Below are 17,665 nucleotides of genomic sequence, written 5' to 3' on the forward strand. Positions count from 1 at the left end.
TTTAAAATTAAATTTAAGAAATTATATTTTAATATAATAAATATCTTCATTTTTAATAAAAATAAATACATGCTTCAACTAAATTTTAAGATTTAAAATTAACAGAACATTATCAAATTTCCTAATTAACGTTTTTTTTTTATTGTCAACTTGAAGTTTCGTTTGTTTTTCTTTTCTTTTTGGGTCTAACGGATGAGGCTTCCAAATTAATTTTTTTGGCCCAATGGCTTTCAATTTCAATATGCTAATAAAGTATCACTTTCGAGTTTTGGGCCCACAAAGTGGGTCATTGGGTCCAGTAAAATGCTACAATTGAAATGAATGGTGCTAACTGTTAGATAATTGATTGAAATAAAAAAAAAAATTGATAATGGGCTTCATTTTTTCCCCTTATCCTAAGTGGGCAACCCCAACCATTTCTTAGTTCTTCACATTTTAAGAATTTAAATAATGCTTTCCGGACCAATAATAATAATAATATTTTCTACCCGTATAATAGTAATAATAATAAAGATTTGTTAATAAGAATTTAGCATTCATAAATAAATATAATATTTTTATATAAAAAATACACATTTATTATATGAAATTTGTAAAAATATAATAAATACTTATCCTTTTAATAAAAATTTTATTATTATAATTAGACGTTAACATAATGCATTATATAGATTAAAGAATTCAGGCAGTAAAGAATTTAATTTTCTTTAAATAATGTCACGTATTTAAATATTGTTAATAGGGAAAAAAAAAGGCATAATTTATAAAAAGCTTAGTTCCTAGAAACGAGTCTACGAGGCTATAATTAGGGAAATAGTATTGTGATATCTCTTATTACATCGTCTTCTTAATATTTTGTTAAAAAAGGAATAATCGAAAAAGTAAATACATTAAAATATTTCAAACTGTTAAGTATATTAATTCATAAAATTTAATAAATTTTAATTCAAAGTTTTGTTAAAAAAATTTAAAATAAAAAGAAGAATATATAAATATATAGGATGGAGAGAATGACAATAAACTAAGTATTGAATTAAATTTTTTAAAAGAATATATATTTTTTAGGATGAAGTTTAGGTGTAATATATAATATTTTTTATTAAAAATAAATATTTTCTCTAATAGTTTATAATTTATGACCTTCTTTTAGCTCAAATCCTATATATCATAATTCTTAAAGGTGCAGACTATTTTAAGTCTGTCGAGAAGTGACTTGCTTTCACCTCTGTGTCTCTTATGGCTTCATATTCATCTTTCATGGTTGGTTTAGACTTTTGAGTCTTTGAGGAGTAGCAGGAGAAGGAGGGGCAATGGAAGCAACTAAGGAAGAGAAGAGAAAGAAGACAACATAGTTTTAGTTTTAAAATTGAATAGTAATTTTAAAAATGACTAATTTTGTTAGTTTATTAAGAAGATAAAAAGACTAAAATTGCATAATTAAAAATTAAAAGATTAAAATTAAAGAAAGATAATTAAGTGAGAAAAATAAAAGAAAGAGAGTTGAAATGGAAATAAAGGGTCCCCTTGGTTGTATCGGGAACATCAACTGTGCATTTAAGATTTTCAACACCCCCGCCGCATTTTAATGTTTCATCAAACCTTAATATTTAAATTAAAAAAATAAAAGTGATTAGACGAATAAAAATCACAACAGAAAATATTAACTTTTGAGATTAATTATTTTTCATGACATTTTTTCTAAATATGTATATTATTTTAAAAGAGAAATTATATGACACCGAAAGAGTTATAACTAGTTTTTTAAAAAAATATCTTTTATATTATCGTGAACGTGTGATTTGAAAATATTAAATATTAATTATTAAATGTTTTAAATTGTTTAAAAGGTACGCATTGCAAACTTTTTGGATTTTTTTAACATATTAAGTATTTTATTCAAAAAAATTAGACTAAATTTAAATATCTTTAAACAGTGATTTTTGCTATCATACAAAATATTTATTTATAATTTTACATTCTTCATTCAATAATATATTTCAAACAAAAAAGTAACTATTTAAAAATATTTAAAAGTAGTCAAACAAAGTTTTAAACTTGTCTAAGAATAAAAAAAAAAAATTAAAGAATGTCAACTAGTGGTCATAAGTATTGGTTAAAAAAGGAAAATAATTTTTTTTTATGAAAATATAATATTCAACAATATTAATATGTTTTTATAAAAATTTGAAGACATTTAAATTTATGAATGTATTAACCACCATTTTTGTTATACTCTTTAACATGATACATAAATTTTCATTCGATTATGGTGTGAGTTCGAGTAATTGATTAATATTAAAAATACAACTTAGTTCTGAGTCATGTTTTGTTTGCTTTGTAAAGATGATGCTCATTCATCGCTAACCCTTTTTGTTTTGTCTACTATTAAATACACATGCTACAGTGACGCATATGGTGACGTTAGTTTATTCGTTTTCTTTATATATTTTAAACCCACCTTACCGTGTTTGTGGTATACGTAAACATTATTGATTTTAGTTTATTAAAATTGATAATATTTTAATTATTATACTTAAAATTTTTCATGTAATATTTTTAATAAAACTAATAAATTTAATATATAAAATTAATTTTAAAATTTACTCGTTTGGTAGAATCTAATAATAAATAAGTGAAATAATTAGTATAAGAATTTTTAATGTATAATGAATAATTAATTAGTAGTAATATTTTATTTTAAAAAGTAGCATTTAATGTTAGATTGTGATTTTTAATGCATTAAATCTTATCATTTTCATAAAAGAAATTTATATGTAGATTTTCACTGTGTATTTTAAAAATCTGCTAATATAACTTATAAAGAATAAAATTAAGTAATATATTTTTATTAAATTTACAATATTAATTGTTTATTTAAATTTTAAATGTTAAAAATATATATTTAATGCCATTAATATATTAAAATATATATTGAAATCACCTCTGGCCTGACAAACAAAGCCTAAGCAAATATGGCTGTCTTGAGAGAATATGGTCAAAGAGAATAAGTGGGAACAATATTATCACATTCCATCTTTTTTTAAGAATATATCTTAACGCCATGACTGTATGGAAAGAGAAGAGAAGATACATACCCATCAAGTTTCCCAAAAAAAAATGTTAATATCTGTTTTAAGAAATTAATAATAATAAAATTTTATCAAAAATTACAAAATTTAATATAATTAAATGCATTACACTATTAAATGCTACAAATTTCAATAAAAATTTACGATGACCCTTTAAAAATAACTCTAAACGCAGTACTTAAAAGGACAATTCCTCTGTTATTCCTTAGAATTTTTTACGACATAGATCTTAGAAAGTGTACCCTTAACATCAAGTGATGCTCCAAAACCTGAAGTATGAATCAAGACGACGAAACACATATATCTCACTAGCCATTCATTATATCAATAAGCTTCCCCAAAAAGATAAGGTCACAAACTGGTTAGTATTTCCATGTCGACAAACTTTATGTAACTTTATTAATAAAATTTCATTTAAATTCCCTATAAATAGCTCCTAAAAACAAAACCATAATTAGAAGGGAACAAGAGAAGTGAAAATTTTCCGGGACATATATAATACAAATGGAAAGAGAGGAAGGAATTTGGGTTGAGGGGATATTAATAAAATGAAAAGAGAAATAGTTACATGAAGATGGTTCGAGGGCGATCAGATCCAAAACGAGAAGGGTAAGTAGATAAGTTAACGCCAACAGGGATAGCAAAAGTGCTTTCCATAAAAAGGCGTTGATGAAAGGTTTCAATAGTGGCTCCAGCTTCAACAAGATCCTTAACAAGGTTTCGGTAATGTTCCTTAAGCCTCTTCAACATGCGAACATATTGTAACTTGAGCCACCTCACACGCATCCTCCTAAATATTCTAAGTAGCCCAAAAATTCGGCGCCGTGGCTTCTTCCCACCTAGCCGCACCGTTTGCACCTTCCGCCGCCGGAAAAGGGACACCCTCCTCCGGGACTGCCACAGCCACATGGAGGGTTGGTGCTGGTTTGGCTCTTGGTCATTTAGAGCCATGGCTAGAGCATGTAGAGAGAGAGAGAGCTGAAGTTATGTTTCAATTCTAGTGTTACGAAACAGGAACAATTAAATTTATACGTGTGATGTGAGTGACATTGATAGACACAAGGGTTGACTTAAATAATAGTAACGCATCTTTGGGGAAACGGAATTTATTCAGAGCAGAACTTTTACTATAAATGAAATTTGGCAAGATTTGATTATGGTAAAGACTAAAGGGAAAAATGGTAATTAGCATTTAATTATAGTATTTATTCTTGCGTAACAGCATTTCTGATCAGTTGTTTATTACTTTCGGTTGTGACTTTTTTTAAGTTATATTTTTGGAGTTTAGGGAAGAGGTTGTTCAATTTAAAGTTTAATAACGTGGGTAACGCAATTCTTAATCGAAGGACATATAATAATCAGATGCATCAACGAACAATGGCCCGCAGGAAATGCCGCATTGATATAAACAAAAATTTTGGAAATAAATGACTGGTGCATGGCACTTTAAGATTAAGACATATAAACTTTAATGTTATCTTATAATTATATTACTTACAAATGGCATCAGTCCCAGATTAGCTAGTAGGAGTCCTATTCAAATATTTTATTTGATTTTATCTAAGCTGATACTTCTTATTTCTTTAAGCTGTTATCTTCCAAACGTGTTTTATTTTAAAAATGTAAAACTCAATTTCTTAAGTTCGAATATGCCATTGACAAAGAACTTAAGTAATCTATGCGAGGTTGTGCTTAGTATTGTTTTTGTTTTAGAATAAAATATCAGCACTTGATTAGAATGAGACGAAAACAATGAAATAGCAAAAACATTATTAATGAGAAACCAGCAAGAAAGAGCATGATATTAGAAACGAGGAAGATTATTGAAGTGGTGCATCCTTAACTAATCTAATGGGTTGGCAATGATTGAGTACTATGTATAGATAGATTATTTTAATGAGAGTTTGCTTGTGAAGGTAGCATTGCTGATTTAGGATTGAAGATAGCTAGGGGCCGGGGTGCGTATGGCAGACACCACAGCAAAGAAGGGGATAAAATTATTGGCGTTTATGGGTTTGGGATTTGGAACGATGTAGAAGCTTAGAGTACAGTGCACATGGTGAGTGGTTTTTTTGCGTGTTACAGAATGCATAAACACAAGCAGGTGCTCTGCAGAGACTTGTCACATGGATGGGCCTTCCAATGTGCAACCTCCTAATAATAGTAACGCTTCTCGTTCTGTCTTAATTTTATTACAAGATTTCTATCAAATCTATGCCACCCCCATTTTAAATATTAATTTGAGTATTTTAAGATGATAAATTTGTATCACAAAAGGAACTATTGAATACTTGGATAAGTGGACATAGTTATTTTAGATTAATCTGCAATTTTAAGTTGAGTTTCAGTAAAATATGATGTTAATTTCCTTTTGTTGGACATACCTTGGAAAGTAATATTCATAGTTGATATAGCAACAAATCAAAATTGAACTAATCACTTTAAAAATATGCAAAAAAGAAAATGCAGAGACACACGTATCAAACCCCTGTTTCTAGCACTTGAAAGCTATTTCTTATATGCGAATTCTGCAACTTTCCTAATACAGTTTATTAAATATGCAATCAGCACAACTAACCATTTGTTATTCATAATCAGGTGCGCACAATAAAATAATGTATCATCATAAATATATAAAGGAAATTGATACGTGATCTGATTGATAGTGGCCCAGTACCTCTCGGACGATTCATTCAATTGTAACAGTTAGTGCATGTTTCATGTTTTATGTTATGAAAATAATCATACTTTTTCATTCTCTCATAACAAGTAAAAATAAGTAATTATTTTCTAAAATAAAATATATACTTAATTTATGATTTTTTTTTCTTCAAGAGAGACCTTAGCCTTACGTGGGCTAGAAAGAGTTCACAGCTTTCACGGGAAATGAGGAGGGAAAAGCGAAACACCATTGTAGGAAAAGGGATTAGAACATCTTAACAGCGATTTTTTTTTCCCCAGTTTTTCAATCAAATATAAATAAGAAAAAGGTACCAAATTTAGAAAGTTATCAAATTTTTTTCCTTAGTGCGATTAAAAAATAAAACCAATGGTAATAAAATATGAATTGCGAAGAGCATTTTGTACTTCCTTGCGTTATTCGATGTATTATGCTACCAACAAAAAAATTTCTCTGTTTAAGAGTTGGATCCGTTCTAAGTGGAATTCTGAAACATATTCAAATAGAATTGAAGTGAATAACTGATATGAGTTTAAATTTTAGTTCAAGAAAAATTACTTAATGGAAGACACATATAGTCTAAACTAAAAAGTGACTCACCTCTCTTTCCCGAGTAAAAGATTACATGACAGTTTTAGCATAGGATAGTAAGTTACTATGTTTCATTAGTTTGAGGAATATATACTAAAATTTGGTGGCTTTCATCCGCCAGAAAGTGAATCTGGGGGAGCTTTTGAATGATTTAACTTACCCCTTTTAATAGTTGATATTTAATTAGGTGACCATGCTTTTAAATTCCTGTAACACCTCAGCACCATGTTTGTTGCTTGGTTTCGAATCTTCCTCTTCTTTTGGTAGACAACAGTGAGGCATGGTCCTAGAATCCAGAGTTTGAAAGAGTAGTAACTGACAGGTTGTGAATTTTCCTATGTTTGTGATCGATCTTTAAGGTACCATTGCTGAAATCCTAGTTGTCGATGCTTCCGTCAATAATTTTGTTTGTCAATAAGTTGGGAGAGGAAAGTCCAATCTAGTCATAGGTCATTTAGTTCAAATAATTGGACGCTGTTGCTATTTTTTTCATGAGCACAAACAGCAATTGCCATTTTCTGATACTTCGTACTATACAACTCTGTATTTTAGGCATGACTTAGGGACAATGCATTGACAGTAAATTTAACTGTAGTTATAATTCTTGTAGAAATTGTCTTTATCAACCCTTTTCCAACTCAAGGTAATCATTATCAGGGTGTTTAGATATGTATAATAGACATAAGTTAATTTTAGAAAATACTATACTGTATAGCGTTAAAACTTAATTTGCATCTTAAAACACATGAACATGAGATCAAACACGCTATATTGATGGGGGAAAATTTGAATGTTAAATAAATATTATCTCTCTTTTTCTTTAATTTGAAATGTGAGACAGCCTTTTTCTTTTAATAAAAGTAGGCAAATAATGTAGCGATAACTTATTTCATATTATTACATTCCGTTTAATCTTATTTTATTTATTCTACTCATTATTAGATATTTAAAAATAATATAAAGGAAGCTTATTTGGATTATTAAAATAAAAGTTACAATGAAACCAAAATGTTATCAATAATTTGCTTATCATTATATTAGGAGTTTGCGAAATTCAAATGAAAGTATCATTTTAATAATTCAATTATGTTACACGCACTGTGCTAGGCTCTTTGAGAGTTTTCGGTATTTATGGAGTGTATCAGAACATCCGATATGCATGTGAGGTTTTCTGATAGAAACTGGAAATACAAAGAGAAAGCTTCACTTTGAAGGAGAGGGGCCTCCTAAAGGTAAACAAAGAATGTGGAAATAAAATTACTATAATTCTTCTCATTGCGTTACCCTGTAGAGTTGTTCCATATACATAGGGAAACCCACATCATAGAATGAAGAAAACAAAAATTACTAACAAAGTGACTTAACTAATTCATAACCTCTAAAACAAATCACATTCTTACATAAACCCCTTCAGCCTATGAAGTAAAGAAATATACTTTAAAAGATACAATACATTTAATAAAATTATAAATATATATAATGAATTATCTTGATCTTATTCTATAAAGCAGACGCTACTTTATAGGAATCGATGGAAACAACTAGACTGCATACAGTCGTTCAATTGATATCCAGTTGATAGATTTGGAAAGACCAAAAAGAGTTTCTTAATTTCTGTGTCTCTCTCTTTTTGGTTCTTTTCAAGTCTATCAACTCTATATCAATTGAACTACTGTATGCAGTCTAGTTGTTCCCATACTGACCGCACGGACCATTTTTAAGCATTGGTGTTGTCCAAACGCCAGTTTCTGTGTGCTCGTGACCCTGTCATTTTACTTTTCCTTACTGCCTGAAATTTGATTAGGAAACGAAAATTCTTGTTTAAATAGTTAATATGCTCTGTTTATAATCGAAAATGGCTTCCTCATGTGTAAGTATTTAGTAAAAATACGTTCATTGCATTTAGAATATGCAACAAAATGCACGGCAGATTCAAATGAATCAAGTAATTGGGCACAGCCAGCAAGCCATACAACTGAGGCATGAATTATCTTGCCTCCTGTTTATGATGTATTTTTCATTATCCTTTGGTATCAAAAAGAACTAAGATATATAGCATTCAGCATAGTCAAATATAAAAGTAAGGATTTTATAAAATCAGATATAAAAGTGAGTAATACTCACGACTTCGGATATTAAATTTAAGTGTTTACTTGAATTCAAATATCACCTTGGACAATTGGTAAAATTATCTTGCTCCTTTTTTTAAGTATGTCATTTCATAAGTCACATGCACAATCTTTTTTCGCATGACAAGGCCCTAAAACAAGTGTTCAAACTTAGATCCAAATACACTCATGATTCCATCAAAGCCACTGAATAACCATCACTATTACTACAGTTTGTACATAGTTTCCTCAATAAACATAAAATAATAGGCTGAAATTGTAGCTTAAGACAAATTGCCTATTCAGATGGGGCAAGTGTTTCAACCTCAACTGTATAAATATGCAAAACCACAGTAATATAAATGGATCGTACAAATCACATCTACTGTCACAGATTCTATTTCAGCCTCATCAATTATTAGAAGCCAGAGATGTTAAAAGTACACTTGAATGAAACAGCATACCGAATAAGTATTTTGAAGTTTGTCCACTAAGCTAACAGAAAAATTACAAAGAGACCAAATCCATAACCTGTGAATGATGTGTTCCACAGCAACAATCGATTTCAATTCAAATGGATGATGAGAATCCCTCGCTCCATCTAACAGCAATTGGACTCCTCACATAGTGGCTACCATCAGTCCACTCAATGGACCCAAAACTCTCATAACTAACAAAAGAAACTCTAGTGAACGTGACCTCAAAGGCCTGTGTCTTGTTTTCAGCCCTGAACACAAGCGTGCTTGGGGACACATTAACATCAACACCAGGAGGAGTATTCACTTTGACATTGTAAACAGCATCAACTGACTTTCCCACATTAGTAACAACCCTTTTATACTTAACCAAATCACTGTAATCACCAAATTCCACAGCGAAAGAAGGGTAATTCAAATCACCCGGGCTAGTAAACCTCCCAGTCCTAGCCACTTTTGTTTCACAAATGTCAGCACTAGCAGGCTGTCTAGTGAAAACCGCAATTCGAGTAGTATCATACCCAATTGAGCAAAGGAACGCCAAATAGTCATTGGTATTCAAATCATAAACCAAGCCAGGATTAAGAGCCCTATTGGGATCAACATGTCCAGCCCCATGAATGAAGGGGTTTGATTCCTTCCCAGTTCCAAGATCCTTAATATTACTCCCAGAATTATCCACATTATAAGCAGTTGTCATCAGAGCAGATTTAATAGCAGCAGGTGACCAACTAGGATAAGCCTTCCTAAGCAATGCTGCAATGCCACTAGCATGAGGACAGGACATAGAGGTGCCAGAAATTATGTTAAACTCAACCCTCCTAGGATCAATGTCCAAATCCGTAGGTCCCACCCTTCCAGTCCACCCTGCCAAAATGTTAACACCAGGAGCTATAACATCAGGCTTAAGAATCTGTGAAGTACGATAATTCGGTCCACGGCTAGAAAAGGAGGCAACTTGAGGAGCAGAAGGTGAAGTCCCAATCACAGTCCCTCTGAACTCAATGGTTGCTGTTGGATACTGACTCAACCTTATATACTCCTTGATCTTGTCACCAGCTCTTTGACCCACCATAGTAGCTGCAAGAAGATGTGCATCCGCAAGAAGCTCTTCACCATTGGCTTCAGTATTTGTCAAAATCATTCCCAACCCACCAGCAAGCTTCACTGCACTCCCCTTCTCAACCCTAGCATTCCCTCCCCTATCACAAACCACAATTTTGCCTTGCACTTTAGAAGGTTCCAAAGACCCCATGTAGCAGTACCTGCTACCACAATCCGCAGCATAAACCAAACGAAGCTTAAAATCAGGCAGACCCTCGCCATAATACAAACTCACCCCACCAAAAACCCTTCCATCGCCAAGAACCACATCAGCAGGAAACTCCCTATCAATAGTAGAAGCCCCCACAGTCAAAATCCAAGGAGCAATATTCACGGCAGTGAAAGGACCAGGCCCTGAATTCCCCGCAGAACAAGACACAAGAACACCATGCTGAACCGCACCAAAAGCTCCAACAGCAATGGAATCACGGTAATACTGAGGAGCATACCCACTTGAACCAACAGAAAGCGAAATCACGTGAGCCCCATCAGCAACGGCTTCATCCATGGCGGCAAGAATATCAGAATCGAAACAACCCAGTTGCCAACAGATCTTGTAAGCAGCGATTCTAGCTTTTGCGGCCATTCCCCTAGCTTCACCCTGAGCATAGTGAAACAAACTCGCGTTTGCAACAGCAGAACCTGCAGCAGTGGAAGCAGTGTGCGTTCCATGGCCTTCAGTGTCTCTTGGAGACTTTGACTCAACGGACTCGTCAATGGCTCGTTCCAGATAAGACTCGTAGCCCTTGAAAAACGCTTTGGCACCGATGATCTTTCTGTTGCACGTGTTCTCAGGGAAGTCACGTGAGACTTCGCAGGAACCTTTCCAGGAAGATGGGACGGGGGAGAGGCCCGCGTCGGAGAAGCTTCGAAGCTCCGGCCAGATTCCGGTATCGAGCATGGCGACGATGACATCGTCGGCGTAGTCAGAGTTGGGCCAGAGGCCGAAGGTGTCGACGAGGCCGAGGAAGCGAGGGGTGTGGGTGGTGTGGAGCTGGCGGATTTCGTCGGGCTCAACGGATAGGACGGCGGGGAGGCGGCGGAGATGGGAGGCTTGGTCGGCGGTGATGCGGGCGGAGAAGCCGGTGGTGGCGGCGGAATAGGTGTAGATGATGGTGGCGGTGTGGGCGGAGGGAGGGAGGGAGCGGAGTAGAGAGGAGTACCAGTGGTGATGCGCGGAGAAGAGGGAGGGCTTCTCTGATTTGGCAACGTGGACGATGTAGGTTCGTGGAACGTCTGATGATGAGAGAGAAAGAGAGACGAAGCAGAAGAATAATAACGATACGAAGAGAGAGAAGGGAGAAGGAGAAGCCATGAGTTGTGTTGTGTTTAGAATTGGAGGTGAAGAGCAATGGTAGGAATGGGCTTATTAACAACAACGTTCATAATAATGGCACTCGTGTTAATGATTGGTGAAGAAGAAGAAGAAGAAGAAGAAAACAAAGCATGTGTTTGACCTATAAACGGGGCAGGGTGTTAGAAAATAGATATTATCGTATTATTGTCCAATTGTAATATGTCATTATGGGACCCATCCAATTAAGGGCACTGCTGTAGTTGGTATCGATATTTTCACATACCCAATAATTGAAGGACAATTGGCCTTTCTGGGTTGGTCATTCATCTTATTCAGAGGGTACAAGGTCCCCACCCGCGCAGGATATCAATATTTTTTTCGTATATTTTATTATTATCATTTTTAATCAAAATTAAAGTTATATATAAACAAATTATGTAATAAAATTAATATTATAATTTTATTATTAAAGTTGAATTGTAATTCAAGTGCAATATTAAAAACACGTGTAATTGGTGATGTTATAGATTTGACATTTTAAACATTTAATTTTTTAAAATATATATAAAAACTATAATAGTCTTTTATAGCTTATTTTAATAAAAAATATTATGTCAGATTTAATATTAAATAAATATTCAATTAAACGGACATTACATGTTCTAATACACCCTTAATAATATTACTAGTGATTTGTGTTGGTTTAATGTTAAAAATTGTGGAGTTCTGAATGGTGGATCTTTATACTATTTTAAAATATAAGATGGTTTATGGCTCTGTTTTTAACATAAACTAAGATGTGGCAGATTTTGTAGTGATATATTAAAAAAAATAAAAGAAATATTAAAATATGCCTTGCTGGAGGCGCACGCGAGATGCATGTTCAAATATTTTACATAAATTAATTATAAATCTTACAGCCAAATATATGAAATAAAGTGTAAATAAAACAATACTTGTTTCAAGTTTTTTAAGACTAAAAAATTAAAAATAAAACTCAACAAAAACTATAAAACCATTCTCAGAAATTTGAAAGGCGAGGAAATTACATTATGAGTCATCACACAAATATATTTTAAAATTTATTATTATATTTAAAATATTGTCATGCCAGTTTTTTTTTTAAATATTTCATAATTAAATTAATATTTCAAAATTTCTATTTGACATTATCAATTCTCTTTTTAAGAACGCTTCAACTTTTCATGACAAAAAAAGAAAAATCAAGATATTTTAAAAATTTCAGAAAGTAATCGAGAAAAAAGACTCATATCACATGACAATATTTTGGTTTAAAAAATTTTATTTAGGTACCAACATTTTAAAATGAGATACATAAATTTTTGGAAAATAATTTATCCTAAAATCATCTCAAAACCCTGAAATTTGACATAGTAACAACTTAAAATAATAAAGATTAGAATTCAGTCTCATTTTTGTGAGAACTGCACGATTCAGTTAAGTAAAAATTTTATATTTTATTTAAATAAAAATATAAAATATAATGACAGAACGGTGTAGTTATGAGACTTAATCTAAATCTAATAATGTTTACAAGTTTTGGATAAAGTGATGTTTTAGTTTATGGGCAAGTATTTTTAAGTATATAATTATGAGAGTGACTATAAAATTAAGAGCAATAATGTAGTAAAGTTTTTCTTCAAACCCAACCTAATTGAACAGTTGAAGATTTTGTGTTAGGTTTGATATTGTCTCTAAAATGAAAAAGATGTTCCCCACAATGTCCCAAATTAAATCAACAACAGTTTGAGTTAATACATGGGTCACATCAATACTCTAGTAGTATTTTCATTTAGTCTCTTATTTTTAATTTTTACAAAATTCATAAAAAATTATTTTCCAATTATTTTTAAATTTTTTAATTAATCCTTCTAAATATTATATTTTTTATTGGTTCTCATAAATGACATTATTTTTTTATTGATTTCTTCTAAAATAAAAAATAATTATAAAATTTAGAAGGATCAAATAAAAGTATAAACAAAAAATATTTTTTTATCACAAAGTATTTTATAAGTGATTCACTTAAAAAACACTAAATAAAAAATGTGAAGGTTTTTAAATTAAAAGTTTAATTAAATTCAGTCGTCAATTACGCTTTAGCCACTCATCGAGATGGCAAGATTGGCTTATAGTTTTAATTTTATTTTTCTTTTCTCTTAATATTAAATAAAGTTAATTTAGTCAAAGCCTGTTCACTTGTTAGATCAATTAAATTATTTTTGAATGTACAAAAAAATTAAACAACAAATTACAAAAAAATAAAAGAAGTAATAAATATCTTAATTCGGATCAACATGGACCCATACTATTTAGGTTTTGTCTTCGTCATTAGACTTATACTTATCCATGGTTAAGTGAATAGAGTTGAATTTAAAAATATAAAAATATTAGTGAATCAAACACATTACCACGTATTAGAGTTTCACTAATTGTTATGCCTATATTGGTAGTTCAAGTAAATGAATTAAATTATAATAAATCATTTATAATTTGTTTAATAAGAATCTATTTAATTTATTTATTATTCAAATTTTAAAAATAAATATTCAATTTATTCATTTAAAATATATTATATTAACTTTTTTATAGAGCCTGTGATCAATTTTAAAGAACTTATGTCGAACGGGCAGACTTTAGCTAATTACTTAATTTAATAAATTATTATTAATCTAATAACAAATGATAATTCATTAACTTTTAATTTTTATAAATAAATAAATAAAATTAAATTCACATATGAATAAATTAGATGACTAAGGAATGAATGAACAAATAAAGTAAACTGAGATGCCTAACCAATCTTTAGTTAGGCTTTTTTATTTTTATAGAAAAATTTAAATTTAAAAATGAAAAAAATTAATTTTTTATTTTTAAAAATAAAAATTTCCCCCTCTTTCTTTTTGTTTCACATTCAACCAAATAAATAAGAATACACCATTGTCTATATTTTATTTTCTTTTCCTCCATATTCTTTTTAATCTGACAAAGTATTGATCCTAGTAGATCTTAGAAAAAAGCATAAATAAATAAATAAATAAAAACATTTGTCTCGCTGAGGGTAGCTGATTGTTGTCACATACCTGGTTGCTGAACAAACTACATAGCAATGATTGCTCGTAATATTTGGTCTGTCCCATGGTAGCTCACCGTTTTTCAAATCTGTTCTTAAGTTGATTGTATTAGGTTGCATTAAAGATGAATAAAATAAGATGTGAAATTTATTTAAGACATTTTTTAAAATCTTTAAGTTGAAATTAAAAGTTATAATCAATAATATTGATTTAAATGTAAACTAAACATAGATGCTAAACATGTATGACGAGAGTTTTCCACAGAATGAGAACAGGGGTGCACATGACATAGCAGAAGAAGTAGACTTAGCAGCAATTTTGGGCACAGGTAGATGCAGTCTTCAAACACTTGCAGCCACCACAACATTTGGAATTTGATGAACTGCAGCTGCACCCACAACCACCTTTTCCCATTTTCTTGTGAAGCAGGCAACTGCTGGAGCAGCACACCCATCCAAGCCTGAGAAGAATTTCAAAAAATGAACAAATTACTGATTATAGCAACAATTTATGTCATAAACCTGTTTTAATTTGATGTTTCGACTGCAGTAACACAAGCTAATGGAAAAAATAAATAAATTAAAGTGATGTAGAATCATGTCGTCTTAGTTATTTACATCGTTACACATGTTAATCTTTTCATAAATCGTAAACGAAGAATGATGGTAACACAGTTAAAATTTATTAAAAATTATAAGTACATGAAAAAAAATATTAAATTAAAACTAAAAAAAATAAGATCATGTAATTTTTATAGTTTTTAATAAATAATTAAAAACACATTAAAAAGAATTTATTATTAATTTTCAAAAGATATGGTGTTATTTAATTTTGTAAAATTTATAAACGTGTCAAAATGTGATTAATCAATCTCACATTATTTATATCATGTAAAAAATTCTCGAAGCTTATCAACAAGGTGTATAATATAACACACGATGTAAGAGCTACGCCATGTAAGAGCTACGCCTAGTTTTTTGTAGCTTCACAATTTTTGTCCTTTTCAGTGACTTACGCATGTCGAATTTTTGAATAATTATTTTAACGTGTAGATTTAGTCATTTACGTGATAATATTTTTAATAAAATTATTAGATATTACATATGCAAATTGTTAATAATATTGAATATTATACTTTTCTTAAAAATATATTATTTAGTAATTTTCATTATATATCATTAAACATATATTTAAAATTTTATTTTTGAGATGGAAGAAAAAGAAACATAAAATGAAAAGGTTATACCTGATCTGCTTACTGAAGCGCTGGAATTCAGTGTTTGTCTGTTTCCTTCTGTATCAGTTAAAGCGATTATTATTTATTTAAGAATTGCAACATAAATTAATAATATTAATATAAAAAAAGAAAGATTGGAGATTCATACGTGGGTGTTAAGGGATCTGAAACTGAGCCTACAAAGGCATCAACCCTGTTAAGGAAAACGTTAACTTCAAATAAGGTAATAAGATTCTGGATTATAGTACCCAAAAATATTTGTATTTTATTTTTAAACCTTGGTTATTGGATGTTATAATTCGCTAAGGTAAAAAAAACAAGGTACCCTTACTCTTTGCAGCATTTGGAAGCAGGCTGAAGGCCTTCAAGTGATTTTAACTCCTCCTAGGACCAATATAAATTAATCAAGCAAAATTGGTTCCATTAGTTCAAAGGATTGCAGCTTCTCACTAGTAAATTATTCAAAAACTACACAAGGAGCTCAAAGATTCATCGTGTAATTAAATTTACATGACCAAGACAAAAAAATTCAACTAACTTTGTTAGAGAAATGCTAGAAATACTCCCTTAATATACTATTAAAAAATCGTAGAAAGTGACACATAAAAAGAAAGTGTTCCAAGACATACCTGAAGCAAACCTATCTCTCTCTCCAAAACCTGAATCTTAACCAATTGCTTCCGCTTCCCATGAAAATCCACAAGCCCTGGCAGTGGCGACTTGGGTCTCATTACGTGCTCCATCGAAGAGCTCAAGGTCGTTGTTGATGTTAAGGACGCTGAAGAAGAGTTGTAGCCACCATCCATCTTTTACATTCAATCACAATGAGCAAATGCATATGCAGGGGCTACAGAGTATGAGCATTGAAGAACATAAAAAAACATGAAATTTGAAGGTTGGTTAGTGACAAGTTAGAAACTCTAAAAATGGATTTGGTTGTGCTATACTAAAGCACCAAACGCAAAATGGGTTTGCACTTTTGTTGAGCATTTATTGCACAAGACGAAGTTACATGGGGAGAGAGAGACAGAGAGAAACAGGGCAAAGTACGAGAGATGCAAATGGCAGGGCACACGTGACTGTCTCACGAAGGAAAGTTCAAACTGAAAAGAGAGAGTTTTGAGTATTTAGATTTGTTTTGCCAAAAAAGGGCTTTCAAGATCTTAGAATAGCGGGACATATAGTCAAGTAGTGAATTATTAAAGGGTAAAAGTGTTATTTCAAGTTGAAATGAACAGAGATGCTCTGCATTATCGAGGTTGCTGAAAGATGTAATGTGACAAGACCTTTCGAGCCATCAAAATGGTTTGTCTTCCTTGCCTGCGCAGGATAGCAGTTTCCTGAGGAGGAGGCACTGTAACATGCGCCGAAAGTTGTCGTGGACGAGCTACAAACATGTTGTAAGTTATTAGGGCTTGAATGTTTTTAAAATAAATTTAACTTGTATAAAATAAATTTTAAATTACCTCTTCAAAATATCATATGGGAAGAAACGCCAATAGAAAGGTTATACCAATGATAGTTTACGCAAATCACACTGAATAATGAACAGCAATTGATTATGTTTATAACATAAAGTATTATAAAAATAACTTAATTAAATAAATACTTTATCTAAAAGCACCATACAAAATTAATAACATTATTTTTTGGCACCGATAATACGTAGCCAACAGACCAAGGATAGAAATATATTTCCACCATGGACGTGGCCACGGGAGTTATTGCCTGTATATTAAACTTAATCATTTGATATTATATGACCTACGGTGAGTGCAGTTCCTAAAATAGTATACTCTGAAAGTTTAAGGAGCTTTCTGCACGTTTCTGTCCCCTTCACTTCTTTTTTATCAGAGGGTTCTTGGATTTCGTTTAAACAATTAACTTTAACAGGAGGGTAAATCAAGAATGGACCAGTGAATGAAATATTTTAAAAAGAGGACAAATTAAGTAGCCAATTTGCAGCAGAAGCCACGGGATTTAAAAAT

General features: G+C 31.2%; 3 protein-coding genes across 3 annotated transcripts; all 3 read right to left on the reverse strand.

The window, feature by feature from the left end:
* Positions 1 to 3,653: 3,653 nt before the first annotated feature.
* On the reverse strand, positions 3,654 to 4,040 carry LOC113851603. Its single transcript, XM_027482126.1, has one exon. The coding sequence runs from the start codon at positions 4,038 to 4,040 to the stop codon at positions 3,654 to 3,656; it is 387 nt and encodes a 128-aa protein (XP_027337927.1).
* Positions 4,041 to 8,435: 4,395 nt separating this feature from the next.
* On the reverse strand, positions 8,436 to 11,555 carry LOC113849454 (subtilisin-like protease SBT1.4). Its single transcript, XM_027479372.1, has one exon. It carries the CDS (start codon positions 11,361 to 11,363, stop codon positions 9,039 to 9,041), a length of 2,325 nt encoding a protein of 774 aa, XP_027335173.1. The 5' UTR covers positions 11,364 to 11,555; the 3' UTR covers positions 8,436 to 9,038.
* A 3,191-nt stretch (positions 11,556 to 14,746) lies between these two features.
* On the reverse strand, positions 14,747 to 16,599 carry LOC113851045 (guanine nucleotide-binding protein subunit gamma 3-like). The gene is made up of 5 exons (XM_027481534.1): positions 16,307 to 16,599; positions 16,009 to 16,061; positions 15,826 to 15,870; positions 15,687 to 15,734; positions 14,747 to 14,900 (listed from the first exon to the last, which is right to left on the reverse strand). Exons 1-5 carry the CDS (start codon positions 16,481 to 16,483, stop codon positions 14,747 to 14,749), a joined length of 477 nt encoding a protein of 158 aa, XP_027337335.1. The 5' UTR covers positions 16,484 to 16,599.
* Between the last annotated feature and the right edge of the window lie 1,066 nt (positions 16,600 to 17,665).

This window comes from Abrus precatorius, unplaced genomic scaffold (genome assembly GCF_003935025.1).
Source record: "Abrus precatorius isolate BTA unplaced genomic scaffold, Abrus_2018 Scaffold9, whole genome shotgun sequence".
Taxonomy (NCBI): Eukaryota; Viridiplantae; Streptophyta; class Magnoliopsida; order Fabales; family Fabaceae; genus Abrus; species Abrus precatorius.